Here is a 14,230-nt window from a genome sequence, read left to right as displayed (position 1 = left end):
CCGCTGATGCTGCTACCGCTGCTACTACTGCCGCTGCTGCCACTACTACTGCTGCTGCTATCGCTGCTACCGCTGCCGCTGCTGCTGCTGCTCTGTCGCGTGCACGCGTAGAAACGCGCGTGCCGGCCCGGATTCGCTCTCTATCCTCGTGTCGGTTCACCTTCGTCCGCCACCGTGTCGAACTTCGTCGGCGATCCCGGGAACACGGTGATTATCGTCGTGTGAACACGATCATAGCGCGGCTCCCCGGCCTCATCCAAAAATTCAGCGCCGCGCCGGCTCGAGGACCCGGGGCACTTGTCCGCCTGATCGATGGGCTAATTGAGCTTCATTTTTTTCGACGCGCTGCTGGATTTTCGGTCGCGGTTCGAGGCACGAAGAACGGGCCTCGCGGTGACTTCGATGGGTCTCGAGAGTTTGGACTGGCTTCGCCGGGTGATCTTGTTTTCTGCGACTGCCTGCCGCGAAAACTGAATTGACCGATCAATAGCCTGCTCGTTGGATTCGGTGTAAGGTGATCGCCGATTTTTGCGCCAGATATGGCTGGCCGAGATGTAAACCGGGGAAGCGTTCGAGCGGCGCGACGAATCAACGATGGCACGAAATTTTTGAAATCGCTGAGGGAGAAATATGAATTTCTGTTCGCCTTAATTGCGAATGAAACGGTGATAGCGCTACTTACGAGTTTCTCTGCGTATTGTGCGGGTAATGTTCGTATTATTTTTATTAATAATTTTTCATTTTTTTCTCTTTCTACAAAGTCATATAGTTACTGTGTAAATTTGTTATATATATTGCCGTTGTACTCGTTATAACTTAATAGATGTAATCGTTATAACTAAATAATGTACATAACGTAATGTAAATTGCTACTTGTTATCCTGTAAAAAATAGAGTAAAGTAAAAATCTAAAAAATGTTCACAGAAGAAAATAATATAAATGCTATAACGGAATATTATAAGTATTATAAGAAAACTGGAACAAAATATTAAATATTAATACATTCTACTGAAGAAAGATTTTCTATTTGAAGAAAGAATTTTTACTCTTAGAAAGATAATCAGTATGCATAGTTCTTAATATTTAATAAGAGAAATCGTGCACCGTTTCTACCAGAAATCGACTAAATAAAGATTAAGGAATTCGGAACGTTTTAAAATTAAAAATGTATAATTTGAAAGTTCATCAAACTCGAATAAGAAATACAGTTTCACAATTTGCAAGAACAATTTCTCTTGAAATAATCAAAATACCTCCAAATATCAAAAGTAATATTGAAAATAAAAATTATCTAAATTGCTTATAAAAAATGAAAAAGAAAACGTCTTCGTTATTTCAACGAACGCAATAAATAGGTAACGACGTTATAACAACCTTGAACGCATAAAAACGCATAAAATTCTCTATCTAATGAAATTATTAAGATCGGATAGATCGCGCAATATAATTCTTTGTCAACTGCGGCAGCAATAAAAACAGCCGTCGACGTTTAAAAAATGCCTTCCTGTTGCAGATAGCAATCATTACGCTTAAACATTATAAACGAGAGAGGAATCACTGTAATAACATTGGGCATTACAGAAACGAATGACGACAGGCAAAACCTGATGGCGATAAATATACAGATTACTTGGAAAATGTTCCTTTCGCTGCTTACCAACGAATCGCTATATATTTTATAAACAATATTCGACGCGTTTCTCAAAAGGCAAGCGCGAACCGATGCCGAATTAAACATACGGGAAAACGAGGCGCCATAAATTGTTTAATACATTCGTTCGCAGTTTTCGGAAATTATCGCGACGAGTACCCCCCTCCCCCCCTCCCCCGTGTACATTCAATTCTACAAGTATGACGAAATACGCGTTCCGTCGCATTTATCGCGTACACGGGGAAACAGTTCGATGATTTCTGCCGAGGACGTTCGCGCTATTTTTTTTTTTTTTTCGTCGCGAAATTGCGACGAATAAAAGACCGTTAAAAACGTTCCCGTTCGAAATCATAAATTCCGAAGGATTTCTACGAAATTCTGTCGGCCGTGGCACCGCGTCGAATCAAATATAAAAACGCGTCGCAATCCGTGATGCCGGTCTCTGCCATCAATGGCGTCAGCGCGGCACAATGCATGCGAACAGTGATAAGACCAATCCAGTGACGTATCCATTAATACTGATACGTATCAATTCCCAGGAATCGCGTCATGATTCAAACCAGTATCGAAGTAAATTACCGTTAGTTTAGTAAGACTGATTTGTTAACATTTACTGTGCCATTACGCGCCGGACGGGTCTTATCTGTGCGCCGGGGAGACAGTGATGGGGGCGGTTCTTGCTTGTCTCTGGACCGCCATAAGCTCGGAACGACGATTATTACCGACCAAACCGGCGAAGCTTACGCCCGAACAATCACACGTATTCCTTCGATTTTAACGCGACTTGAACCAGCACAATTTTGTGCTCTTGTTGGTTTATCCTTTGCGCTCGAAGCCGTTTTAATTGTAAATTTAAAATAAGTTTTCTGGATGTGAAATTGATCCTTCTGATTCGTATCAACAGTTTCGCTTTTGATAATTTTTAAAATTTATACTTTGTTAGTGTAAAATTTCTTTTAGAACGTGATAGAATACTTTTCGTGTTAATAGTAAAGAAAAGTGTAAATAGTAAAAGAATGTATGAATAATAAAGGAATTAAGAAATTAATTACTTAAGAAATTAGTAATTACTTAAATTAAATTGTCAAAGTTCTAATCAGAGACTGAAGTGAAAAATATTTATGCAATCATAGCTGCTGTATGTAATCCTACGTAATTATAGTTACATAGCTTTTACTCGAATAAAGCATAATAATATTCTATTAAAAATTTGTATGAATATATTTTCTAATTTCGAACAAAGGATTAATTAAATTTAAAAAATGTAAAAGACTTAAAACAGAAACTAAATTTTTTTTAAAACAGCTACCTTTAATTTTTAGCTACTTCGTCAATTTTTAACAATTTTACAAATAAACGGGAGAGAAAGCAACGAAGCTAAAAATCTTACCCACTGCCGCTCACAGTCATTTCTACTTTTACCATTGTCTAAAGAAAAGAATCTTCTTCAACCACATTCACTCTGCTTTAGTATAACAATTCTTCAGACGACATTATTCGAATCACCAGTAATTTTAATTTATGATTAATTCGAACTGTACAAATGTGCGAATTACACAAAAATGCGAATTGTATAAATGTACGTATTTTACAAGCGTGCGAATTTTACAAGTGTACGATTTGTAAAAATTGTAAAAATGTGATTTGTAAAAATATAAATTGTACAAATGTATTTTACAAGTGTGTAAATTTTTCAAGTTGCACAAATTGTACAAATGTGCGAATTTTACAAAAACGCGAATCGTGCAAATGTATGTATTTTACAAGTTGTTTGTATTGTAGAAACGTGCATATTGTATAAATATACGAATTGTACAGTATTAATAGCGTACCACGTGAAAGTAGGTATTACAAGATTTAGCACAAAACAAGGGGTATTGACACCATCCGAAACAGGTCTGGGTAGTACCATTATGTGTAAGTGAACTAAAGCTCCTGACATATCTGGTCATCCGCGCAGTAGTCGGATATGCGGGTAATACAGTTACGGTTACCCGAAAATACGTACTGTACGGTTAACCGATGAAACTCAGTTAACCGGTCGAACGCAGGATTATAATAAACATTAGGATTATCGCCACCCTCGTCTGCGCGAACTATTTTATTCCGCGAGCCCGCCGAGACAGAAAAGTAGAGAGAGAGAGAGAAAGAGAGAGAGAGAGAAAGTAAAGAATCTTTCAGAAAGTAGAACGTCTTTTTAGAAAAAATATTATAAATATCTTCTTTTTAATCACGGAGTTAGTAAGATAAACTGATGATTATTTGTTAAAATAATTTACAAAAGACAGAAAAACAGCTCTTTAAGTAGAACAGTGTAACGTAATTTCTCTGATCATTGTTTTCTTATTCTTGAGAGAACAAAGGGCATAGCCGATTAAGGTGGTCAAAACTGCCCTTAGAGGTTTTTCAATGAGCCATACACCGTTCGATAGCTGACCAATAAAAACTCATCTGTGTAAAATTTTAACCCTGTAACTTGTCCGTGAGGATAGTTAAATTAGATTTCGCGGTTTTCCGGCATTTTTCCACCTTTAGCAGCTTTTTAAAATTTTGAAAAAAATATGGCTTATTTTGGACATTAAGCTAGCTAAAGTTCAAATTGCTCCACGGGAAAGTGATTGAATCCTCGTCCAAAGATCAAGTTCGAAAATGAGCCCCAGACGGCATAATACCACCGATAGTTTGATTCAAAAAATCATAAAAAAATCCCAGGCGGTTTCATGGTAATGTAGGTTGTGACATCGTAAAGTAGACACTTTCAGCTTGAATATAAGCTACCTAATGTTCAAATTGCTCCACGGGAAAGTGATTGAATCCATTCCCAAACTTCAAGTTCAAAGATGAGCCCCAGACGGCCTTAAACCATCGATAGTTTGATTCAAAAAATCATAACAAAATCCCAGGCCGTTTCACGGGAATCTATCTTCTGGCATCGTAAAGTAGACAAATACATCAAAATCGCTACTCAAACTGGTAATTCTAATTAAACGAATCACTCCTTAGAAATCGACTAGAAGCTATTGATCGGTATTAACAACGGTTGCGTCAATTTCATTGTCAGATCCCATAAAACTCGATGGAAGTTATAAAACAGATCTTTGCGGCTGGAGTCCCTTTGGTCTAAAATAATCCCCTCGCGCGCAGAGTGGAAACTTCAAAAACGACCAAGAACCATCGCAATACATTCGCAACAAAGTTACAGTTTGGATCCATCAAATTCGTGATTTTGGTCTATCTACGGTTTGCAACTCCGTGCGAGGACCGAATACCGTTCCGATATACAGAGTGTCCGAAAGAAAAACACCACTGAGAAATAAGATCATTCGAAGTAACTTTTAGGTTAAGGCTAATAAGTTCGGCTGGCGAGAGGCGGCGAAAGCAGTGATTGAACGAAGCCCAGTTGCACCAACCGGCTCAACCCCCTGCGGCGGCTGATCTCGCCTCTCATTGGTCAGCGTATTTCATTAATAACTCGTAAACAACGCTTCGGAGAAAATTTCTGTAAAGGAAAAACTTGCTTCAAATGACCTCAGCAACTCCTCTTTTCCTTCTTTTCCCTCTCTTCGAATGATCATAATCTTGGAATATCATATATGTACTCCTCCTTACCGGTTATATTAGAATAACAACTGCACGGTGTCATGGGATGATATATACCCGTAGACGAAATAGATTTACCCCGAACGGCAGCAACAGTAGGAGACCAATCCGTTAATCCGACCGTCGGAATCTCTCTCTCTCTCTCTCTCTCCCTCTTTCTCCCCCTCTCTCTCTCTCTCTCTTTACGCGTGTCATTCAGAAGCACGGTGTATAATCGTCCTTTGCCACTAGCTCCCGGAGCATCGTTATCTGCGTTAGCATGGATTTTCTATCCTCTGATCGTTTAATATCCCTCAAGGGCCTATGTAACTGGTATTCGTGGCTCATCGTCCTGGATAAACGGCCGATCCAGCATGGTTTCGACGTAAGCTTCGGTATTTCGATCCGGCGACTTTGTACGTCAGATCGTTAAGCCGCATTAAAGTATCCGTTTTGGGCGGATAGGGAACGGCTTTTGAGTTCGAAACCGCGAATCACTTTCAATGCGTTCCTTGAAACTCGCCCGATTCCTCGGCGTTCCCACCATGCATACACACACACACACACACACACACACACATATACCGCAGCAACATGCAGGAATAAACACGGTTTGGCACGCGTTAGCGCGGATGATTGCTTATCGTTCTTAATAGACGTACACAGCTCGACTTCATTCCGATCCCGAAGCCATTTTACCATTCCATTATCCTTTGAACTTCGATGAACGATGCAAACGACGTTCCTCGGAAAATGGGAACACACCTGGCGATGAGCTTTCGTTATGAAAACCTATCGTTATAATTATTCATACGTTCGACGCGAAAAATCGTTTCCGTTCGCGATAAAAGTAAACGCGGCGATACAAGACAGCGGTAACGAGGCCGCGAATGTGTTCGTCTTTTATGATGCAGGTGAGACCGGCGTCGACCGGCGTAACGTAATTCGAAATCTTTTGTCGCAAAAGGATACGCCGCGCGTAATCACGGTCGCAGCGAACGCGTCGCGACAACATAAACACGTAATTAAGTAGCTTTGGTGGAAAATCGTGGACGATTCTGAAAGAAACGTTGACAAATTACCAGTTATAAACGGTAATAAATGATGTATGTCTAAGGAACAGAGGGAGATAATTGGGTGATATATTGTCTGTAGAATTCGCTCGGTAATTGCTTACGATCGTTGAATACCCTTCGTTTCTTAGTAAATCGTTAACGATATCTACGGTGTATTAGTTTTCTCTAAAAGCTAATAAAAACTTTTTCCTCGTTACTTTTTACGGCACCGTGAAATATTTCGTAACGTTGCTGTAACCCAGTTTTAAATACCCGCTACCTTCTGCATGTATCGAATTCCTTTCAATCATTTCTACATGACGTTGAAGTAGCAAACAGCGAGAAAGACGAGAACTATGTTATATTTCGTGAACTGTGCGAATATTAATAAAGCGGGCGAAATGATTTTTCGCGTATTTGGACACGTGCACGAATTTAATAGACGTATTAAAAACATAAAATTGAGTGCTGGAACGTGAAATTTAACTGTTTATTATCTTTATTTATTTGGATTACTTTTTATTTTATTATTACATTATATATATATTGTATAATTATTTGAAGTCTACTTGTAACTTTTCACTTCCTATGCACGCAGGTACTTCCATCATTATTAATAAATTCCACATTCTTATGGAAACTGTAATTATACTCATTTACTTGTTCTACAACAACAGGAATAACAGCAGAATTTGTTGACTTGGACGTTTCCATCGTAAAGAATTAAAGGAAACGCTGTTAGCTGCTGTTAATGCACGGAATTTCTTGTCTTTTACATGTCCGCATCAGAAATACGCGGTCGAATTATTAAATACAGCACATTGAATGTTACCGCGATATAATGGTATATAATAAACTGCACGATATAATGCAACACTCTCATTCAAGTGCCTCAAATCATTAACTTTGCCCGCAAGTAGAGTGCCTTCCTGTTTCGAGAATATAGAGATTTATCTCCGGTGGGAACTGAGTTCCGTGAACGGCGGCGTAGTCAGAGTGTACGGAAATCGGTAAACGATTAAACCCAACAGCATTCGAGTAATGTAAGCTTAAGCTCCGAGAGATTTGATCAACCAGGAAATCCACATACATTCGAATACTCTACTTTCTTGTTAGTTTTTTACTTAGACCGTACAATCGGATCACGGGAACATAACGACGCGCGAGAAACATTTTTATAAAAATCGATGTTAGTGCGCGTCGATTTTCTACTTATTTTTCAACCGTTTATTCGACTGTGTTTTACAACTGAACAAATTCTCTCTGAGCTGAAGAACGTGTAGGCAAGATACGTAATGATTTTCTCACCATTTTTCCATTAAAGTCCACAAACATTTAGCAGAAATTGTTACTATTACGACCAAAATGGAAGAGAATTACAGAATAAGAATTGTTTCTTTCACAAAAATTTTGGTATATGCTTAAAAATATCCTGAAAATGTCGACAAGAATTATTTGAATATTAATGTTTCTAGTGTCGAAATATTAATACTTGTTGTAGATATCGTGCCTATATTAAATATTGGCATAACTACCGCTTATTATGTTTTATTTTTCAAAATAAAGTTTAAAACAATTCACGCATTGATACACCACCGCGAAATCGAAAACATGGAATTAGAAGAACTAGAATAAATCAGGAATTAATGGCTCAAAATTGACGTTTTTGGTATCAAAATGTTCTGAATGACCTAAGGCATCAAATGTATATCTCAGAATATCATATTTGTTCATGGTAATAGTTATTAATAAACAGTAAAATTTCTACAGTCGTTAAAACACGTTCGGCAAGTGTGCACAATAATAAAAACATAAAAATATTTTTAACAACATAAAAATGTTCAGGAGTGTCGACTGAATCGGTATGATGCAAAAAACTCAGCAAAAATCGAGCAACAAATAAATATTGAACAAAAGATTAAACTAACCCGAAAAAATGAATGGTGGCGCCACCTAGCAAAACTTAGAAACGCAATACTTATAAAACTTGAATAACTCGAATAGTAGTGACTCGAAATTAATGATCTTGATCTCATAATGTTCCTAATGACTTAGTGCATCAAACGTATATCTCACAATTCCATAATTGTTGCTAGATCCGGTTATTGAAAAAATAGACTTTTCATGGACAGCGAAACGCTATTGTCATCTAGCGGTGAAATGCTCGAGCTAAACTACCCGACCGAGTGGTAGTATGAATCAATTATAACTGCAGTAAATGTTAAATATTTTCATATTCTCAGCAATAAAATGACTTTTCTTACACATTATGGATGCAGGAAATTCTGTTAAATATTGCCGCATCGTTAAAATATTTATTTCTATTACAAATTGAGCGCCGTGGTTCTTCTTTCATCTTTTTAATAGCATAACCAGGCATTGCTATTATGGGATTTCGAAATGTCTGTTTAGTGCGTTATATCAATAGAAATATTTTAAGACTAAAAACATTAACTTTGAAATGCTGATTTTCGAGACATTTACATTTTCCTATTTCCTTATTTCCAAGTCTCAACATCGTCTACTTTATAATCTTTCATCTGCTACTTTGCTATTATATATTTATACGTTGCACGATTTTATTATCGACTATTAACATGCAAAATACTGATTAAAAAGTAACTAAGATATTAAGATATTAAAGGGATACTTCAAATCAATTTGAGAATGATGTTATATTAACTTTTAAAAATTCTAATTAAAATTAGATGTTTGAACTTAATAATAGTTTTATATAGAACTGTAGAATAATTGAAAATCACATAAAAAGAAACACAAATAGTTTAATTCACAGAAAATCTGTGCAAAAAAGAATTAAAAATAATAGTTCAAAAATATAATAATTAAAAAATAATAGTCCACAGATAAAATTAAAGAGAATGCTATACAATTTTAACGAAATATTTTTTTATTTTGAATATTATACATACACAAGTATCTTTCCAAAAAAGTAGATGGCGCTAAATTAAGGTCCAATGTTAAATTGAATTCAAAACAGAAATTCGAAGGGCTTTTGTTTTGTAAATAAAAGCTTTGTAAAAACAAGATAAGAATATAATATATTTACTGTTAGTATTGCCATTAAGGAAGTGAAGGTCAATTATGTTTGCAAACATCTGGAAAATTAAGAAGTATATTACCTACCATGCGAGTTCATCGGAAAACAATGTAACATAAAACATCCGTTGATTCTACATTCTTCTCGTCCGCGTTACTATACTTTTCATAGGGCACTGTACAAGGACAATCGGCTGTGGCGGACAACAGATTGAAACATCCGTATTAAGTTATTGCAACCATGTATTTCTAAAACTGAAAAGTTTCTTAATACGTGTACATGTATAAAATGCGATGGGACATACGAAGAAATGACTGTCGCATCAATTACAAATTGTTTGTATATTTGACTTTGCTAATAATAATGATAGTAGTAATCTTAATCATTAGAATCTTAATACACCGTATGATGATGATGGTCGTAATGACATACGGACTGATATAATCGTAACAATAATAGCAATCATAAACTACAGCAATAATAATTATTATAATATTACGAAATCATCACTACCATCTTTGGGAAATAATGTGCAAGACGATCCAAGTAAAGATAATGGATGGAACATATAAGTAAGCACAAAGGAACCGAAACAAAAGGGCACAGGGGGAGCAATGCGATGTTTCTTGCACAAAATTAATACGCGAATCTGGTTAAGGTAGTAATTAGTATTACTGTTTATAATATTAGTGTTCCTGTTATTTGTAAATAACCGTCCATACGTGTAGCCCATTCGTTTATTTCCACACACGCGCGCGCGCACTCAAAAAGTTCGCCACCTTAGGTATCTTCCGTTCTTTCAGTGACAGCGTTTAATTAGAAATCTTGTTCTCATTCAAAAGACAGTCTTTCGTTGCACTTACCGGACGTCCTCCTCTTTAAAACCTACCCGATACAAAGAAATGTACTTTTAATGCGCCACGTTAATTCGAAATATTGCAAACCATCAGAACGTTTCTAAATCAAACTACGTCTACCATTTAGAAGGATTCTCAGCATCTTCTTTTCTTTTTAAGTAGGAAGCTCCTTGAAACGCAATGCTTGCGAACGAACAAACATGTCACACTCTTCGTGTATCACGTGTCGCGTCATGTACGTGCATTAGGATGGACCTTATATTTCGACCATCGTAGTTTTTATTCGCTAAAAGTATGACCCATGTAAAATTATTTGACAATGAACAAGAATTTTTGTTTTGCCTTTTGTAACAAGATCACTTTTTCGAAAATCGTGAACTAGTTAATTAACACGGAAAGAGATGAATCACATAAAAAGAGTAATACTATGACGTAGAAGACTTTGTTTATACAGGTGTTGAGTGTCTAATTTTGAAAGGTCCTGATGCTACGTAGTATCAAACTTATGCAAGAGTGTAATCGGTTGTTAAGAAACAAAATGAGAAAAAGAGACAATACATTGATATTGCAAATTGTTTCCCAAAAACAAAAAACAATATCCAGATAGAAATCGAAATTTAAACTTTATTTGAGAGATATATGAAATGTTTCTACTGAACTGATGAACAGAGTAAAAATATTAACGTATACCTTCCTAGTTATAAAACTACTTGTTGTACTGTGCATTGTACTATATGTATATTGCATATGGCATATGGCGGATTATTATATCGTATATGGTGATGTATATTATATATGTTAAAAAAGAAAAAATGGAAATGTCGTCGTTATTTATGAGTACATGAAAAAATTTCTTACACAAGCATTATGCTATTTAACGAAGTGAATATAACTTCAAAACATAGACCATAACTTTTTGTAATTGTAATAGGTCATGACATTTCTCTAAGTGATCTTACATTTTCTTCATATATTGCCCATGACCGTAAAAAAAACAAATTCAATCATGAATAAACACGAATAGCAACAATTTGGGACAATCGAAAAAAACGAATTACAAAAATTAATTTTCAAGTTCTGCACATAAATACCCCAAAAAATGTAATAATGAATTTTTGTCATGTATGGCTAAGGTCCATCCTAATTTGTATATGAATAAATAATCCATAATGCGGTCTCTTAAAAAATTCAAAAAATTGATTTCGTTGATGCATTATTGCTATAAATTTGTCATGTCTCGAATAAACATAAATACGAACGATAATTGGTAAGTTCGACGATTTCTCGATTAGTTACCACGCCTAAATATGATTATTACACATAAACACGAATTATATTCGCCTGTCGAGTGTGATACAATATATAATTCATATTTATTTAAAATTTACACCATACTGACACATATAGACTTAAAAAAATGTAATATAAATTCTATTACTGTTACAATGCAAATATCTTGAGAAATCTCCTTGGATTCCACGTCGAACAGTTCAAACTAAAATCAGCTTTAGCAGACAGTTCTGTGAAAAAAACGTCCATTCGTCTTGTAAACGTAAATTCTACAACGATGTACATGTTAATATGTGGTATGTACCCGTTCAGTTAATTAATCGTTCGGAGCGCTGACAACCTCTTTGAGCACATTACAATTTGTTCCTATGCTCTATAATAGTTACAAGTGACGTAATTCAAATGTAATCAGTCATAATATATATTTATATATCGATCAACAGGAGTGTTCTGTTACTTGCGAATTTTTCGTTAAGTTTCTCAATACACAAAATAACGACCTCGCGGGATGAATAATATATTTCGATTCGCGTACGACTCGAATGTATAAAAAGGTAGGAAGAGGAAGACTATCCTTTTCCTGTGCGCATTGCCTTATTAAGTTATAAATTCTTTATAAAAGCCGAAGGCGCTTCTGCGGTCGCCTATGTTAATTGTCAAGAATAAACGACGCCATGACTACCAATACAAGCATACACCACAAAGTAGAGAGTGTAAAACAATCTTAAGATACTATGTCTGTAAATACCTTAAAAATAAAAATGTTTTTTGTCATCTTTCTGCTACACATGTTGCAAAAGTCTCAATAAAAATGTATTTACTTGCCACTGACACACGTCTCGGGGCCGTGTGTCCTACCGTCGTATCATCATCGCCGTGATCTCGAATCGCAGGAATCAACGTACATGTCCCTTTTCTATCGAGAACTATACAATTCGTAACATTAGCTGCTACTTTCCTTAATGTTAATTCGAATTATACCATTTCCAATTCACTGTTACTTTCGCAATACTTCATCCGCGAAAATAAAGTAATTCTACTGTTCAGAAGACTTCCATAACACAAATTTCGTGCCCTAATATACGTAATTATAATTAACTGTATATATCAAATAACCGCTTATAAGCATGTAATTATTGCATCGAACGTACTTATAAGAAAGAAAAATATAATATTCAATTGAATTTATTTAAAAAAAGAAAAAACGTATTCATTATATACTTCACCGCTCCTAGTTTCTCTCCCTCTCTTTCTTTTCTTCTTTTTCTCTCTCTTTCTCTCTCTTTATCACTCGCTCACTTTCTCACAAACGCACATGCACATCTACGCGCGCGCGACTTTAATCTCTCTCTCTCTTTCTTTCTCTCTGTCTCTCTATAGTTCCACCTTCGGCACAAAACGCAAACACTCATTCATACTGCAATTTTGCTCGTGTGTCTGCACTTGGAGCTATCAAAACATTTTACGTAGTCTCAGTTATCATAAAAAAGTTTAGCTACTCATTAAAAACTTATTTCGGAAGGTCTTCATGTTTGTACAGATCAAAGCATCGATATTGCACAATTTCTTGCGTCTACGACAATAGTATGGTATAATAATGTGATACTATTCCGAATCGTTAACGTTGACTACTTCGCCATTTACTTTCGAAGGAATTACTGTACTGCAGGAAAATTCTCAATTCAATACAATCCATTTGTGATTATTTTCTGGATATCTATCATTGAACGCTTTTTCTCGAAATTGACCGGCCTTCCAATGTATAAGGTAGGACTTGTAATGTTTATAAGTACCGAAACAATGACGAAAGGATAAATGAACCTTATTACAAAAGTGTCAAGGGAATTTTGTGCATACTCTTCGTTCCTACTTACTTTCTTCTACGTAATGGGACACCGGTACAAGGGAGGAACCATCTTTTCTTAAAAAATCTGTGCTGTTTCATGCGCTTAGCCGTACTACGAAAGGTGTACGGTTAAAAAAGCACAGAAATTTCTTTATAAGAAGATTTACAAATGCTAGTGTCCCTTGCGTTCTCTGTAAAAACTGTCGGAGATGGTGCCGAGATTTCTTTCCATAATAGCTCTCGTTTCTATCAATTGATGTGCAATTACTCGAGCAAAAGTGTTGATACTGATCATAAAGGTCTTGTTCAGAGAAACAACGATGCTTGTTGTCGTGGTTGTGGTGGTAGTGGTGTCGATGACGATGGCGATGATGGTGATGGTGATGATGATGGTGTCGGGTTCGGTGATGATGATGACGATGGCGATGGAGATGAAGCCGGTGTCGATGGCGGTGATGATGACGGTAACGGTGACGATGACGATGATGACAACGACGATTGTAAGAAAATTGAGAATGACACTGATTATTAATATTATTATTATTATGATGCCGACTACGCTGAACAAATTTTTTCTCTCCCATGGCGTTGTTTAATCTTGGCAGTGAGAAACGAGTTAACATGAATGTGGAAAATGCAGATCCTGATACACGCAGTTGATTTTCTGTTTTCGTTATACGCGTCGGTAATTTTACGGCCAGATTTGGCCTCATTCGGGATCACCAGTTAGCCATGCCAGGTTTATTTAATGTCATGAAGTAAATCTGACACGAACTTCCGCCTTTTGCTGACGAGAAAAATACCTGAAACACAAAACACGAAATTATATAAAATGAGTAATTGTTTCTTCAGAAATGTGCAAAAATTAATATTGCGTTAAATTGGGACAATTC

The 14,230-nt window shown here is 36.2% G+C and overlaps 1 protein-coding gene across 12 annotated transcripts in view; it reads right to left on the bottom strand.

Moving 5' to 3' along the window:
* Positions 1 to 11,550: 11,550 nt before the first annotated feature.
* The window catches only part of Msn (serine/threonine-protein kinase msn), a 51,041-nt gene continuing 48,361 nt past the window's right edge, over positions 11,551 to 14,230 (bottom strand). For all 12 annotated transcript variants that reach the window (XM_078184332.1, XM_078184329.1, XM_078184333.1 and 9 more), the window contains one exon: positions 11,551 to 14,140. In XM_078184332.1, coding sequence (XP_078040458.1) covers positions 14,057 to 14,140 — 84 coding nt within the window. In that variant the 3' untranslated portion in view covers positions 11,551 to 14,056. The remainder of the gene's footprint in view (positions 14,141 to 14,230) is intronic.

The sequence above is a fragment of the Augochlora pura genome, chromosome 6 (assembly GCF_028453695.1).
Source record: "Augochlora pura isolate Apur16 chromosome 6, APUR_v2.2.1, whole genome shotgun sequence".
In the NCBI taxonomy this organism is placed as follows: domain Eukaryota; kingdom Metazoa; phylum Arthropoda; class Insecta; order Hymenoptera; family Halictidae; genus Augochlora; species Augochlora pura.
The sequence above is the reverse complement of the archived record's forward strand: the minus strand, read 5'-3'. Positions and strand labels throughout refer to the sequence as shown.